Source organism: Lottia gigantea (assembly GCF_000327385.1).
Source record: "Lottia gigantea unplaced genomic scaffold LOTGIsca_9, whole genome shotgun sequence".
NCBI classification, from domain to species: Eukaryota; Metazoa; Mollusca; class Gastropoda; family Lottiidae; genus Lottia; species Lottia gigantea.
Genome location: NW_008710950.1, coordinates 1,663,529 through 1,666,236, shown reverse-complemented (window position 1 = coordinate 1,666,236; position 2,708 = coordinate 1,663,529). Strand labels below are relative to the sequence as shown.

The following is a 2,708-nucleotide window of genomic DNA, read 5'->3' as shown; positions in this document are numbered from 1 at the left end:
TCATATAATTTTGATATGTGCATAATTAGAGCTTACAAGTTTGCATATATGTCAGATCCGTGTGTGTCGTTTGTTAAAATTGAATCGCGATATTATGAAATCGTTCATCGTTTATAAATCTGAAATCTTGTGGAACTTAGTACCAGAACTATTTTGGAATTACCAAATTTATTTTCACATTTAGTGAAAAACAGTCGGCTCAAAATTTACTTTATTTCAGTGTAATTGAATCCATGAAGTATATCATCAAATTTTAAGTATTTTAATGAACGTCACGCCCTTTTAACATGAGTATAACAAATCACTCATATTTATAATGTGTTTATTTATTTGTCAATATAACGGAAACATTGATTATACAATGAACGCTGATTCACTTTCTCTCCTTCATGCTTAATAAGGTCTAATTGGTTTTCCATGAAACCAATTCTGTTGATGTAATGTGAAAGTCATAGGGTGGGAGAACTTTATTTATTTATTCAAGTATCCGCGGTGACGTATTAATTTCACACCCCTGCTAATAAAGCCCTATCAGTTTACATTGCGGGTTTATAATCAGTCGACACCGTACAGGACACTAAATTACACACTTGACTTAATATAACAGATTTTTGTTTGAAATTCTCCTAATTACTTCATTATGAAAAAACACAAACCATATCGTACAGAAGTTAACTTTTACTAATTTTAGAACAACCAATACATATATTTTGACAACTTGTTCCATATTATATGTCATTTATGCTTAAGACTTTTCGGCGCAAACTTTTTATTTAATGAGATGGCATAATTTATGCTGAAAATACATAACTCAAAATTAATAAGATTTCTTTTGAAAAAAAAAACTAACAAGTGCTCCTTTATTCATAACCTTTAACAATCAAATGAATTGTCTATTTAAGGCTGGTGGCCCATACGAATTAAAAGACGGCCCAGAAGCATGGCGTGCATTAGCGCAGCCCGGATTTCCATATGACCCAACAATGATCTATCCATACGGCGCTGGGTGAGTAAATTCGTTTTCTTTCTTTGAATAAATAATCTGTACTTAAAAACCCCAATCTCTTTTTCAGGTTAAATGATGCGAAAAACTTGACACATGTAGAAAACTGTGAAAGGTCTTGCTTTTATTCACTAACTGTCAAAATGTGTAAAAGATAGTTTGACTGCGGTGATTATTCAATAGTTGATTATTATTTAATATGTTATTCAAATTTTCTATAGTCGGTATTTTCATGGTTCATAGAGTGTAGTTTGACATTTCTTTACGCCCGGAAAAGAAGTGGGATAAAGGGTCTTTCAAAACAATTTTGGATGCATTATAAATAACGTTTTTGTAACAAATCATAATATTCTTATTAATAGTTTTTTTTATGAAAGAAAATGAAAGTTTCTCTTATGGAGATTAGAATCTTAAAACGATTTTTATTTTACCGATTTCAGAAATCTCGAAATAATCTACACGAGATATCGCGAGAGTTAAAAATCTCCGTCACGGTTTAAAGAAAAATTCTGTTTAATAAAAAAATACCACACAAGTAGTTAAAGTGAAAACGAAATAAACTTTGATGTTGAATTGTTTAGATATATTGAAATAAAGTCATAGAAAATCTCGAGAAAATAAAAGATGGCATTGATCTAAACGAAACTGAACAAATATTATTAGATACGGGCGAGAAGTATAAAGACATCTTGTAAAACACTGGAGTATTCTAGTTTTTGAGTGGAACTACTAAAAAATTACCGACTATCAACGATCCTATTTTATACATAATAATGCAGAACTTCTATTTGATCTTTACATTGACAAATATTTTTGTTAAATTGTATTTTCTTTAACTGAATGAAAAGTATATTGTTATGTTTAATCAATTAATATATTACATAAAGCAAAATTAAACAGTCTAAGACAATATTTTTAACAATACATGTATTTGTAGTATCAATGAACACTTTGTAACTCATTATATTTTTTATTTTCCGCCCAGGTTTGGCGGTCTTGATTTAAATTCTAGACGTAAAAATGCCACACGAGAAAATACGACCACATTAAAGGCTTGGTTATATGAACACAGAAAGAATCCTTATCCAACCAAAGGTGAAAAAATTATGTTAGCCATCATCACCAAAATGACTTTAACTCAAGTTTCTACGTGGTTTGCTAATGCTAGAAGACGACTGAAGAAGGAGAATAAAATGACGTGGTCACCAAGAAACAGATCTGAAGATGGCAGTGATGGTTTAGATAATATTGATGTGGATTCGGAGGGTGGAAAAGACGATAAAGACGGAAGATCAACCCCTGGATTGGGAGATCTTGGATCTGGGAGATCAACACCTGCTGGTGGTAAGTTTTCCAAATTCTGTTTATTCTCCCTTGTTGTCATCAAAATACAAGGGGTTAAAACCTAAACTCAATTTAAGCTTTTACTTGAAGATTATGCTGTCTTGTCTTACATTCTTTCACGAGCTTTTAACGCTCAGTATGTAAAAACATGATATTTATTTGGTTCAAATTCTACTTTATTGTCTTCATCTGTCATATTGTGTGTATGACTGGCAGCAAATTATTTTATTATTATTTATATTATTTGTGTTTTATTATCGAGCCTAGGGCAAAACATGGTCAAAACATTGTCCAATTTATCACCGACAAATAGCAGACAAATACAGTATGATAGCCTCATGTTTTACAATATTAATATCAT

The 2,708-nt window shown here is 30.9% G+C and overlaps 1 protein-coding gene across 1 annotated transcript; it reads left to right on the top strand.

The window, feature by feature from the left end:
• Window positions 1-2,016: 2,016 nt before the first annotated feature.
• On the top strand, window positions 2,017-2,220 carry LOTGIDRAFT_70529 (hypothetical protein; the record flags this gene model as incomplete). Its single annotated transcript, XM_009068149.1, has 1 exon — window positions 2,017-2,220. A coding segment is annotated over one exon (204 nt), but the record flags the coding sequence as incomplete, so codon positions are not given.
• Between the last annotated feature and the right edge of the window lie 488 nt (window positions 2,221-2,708).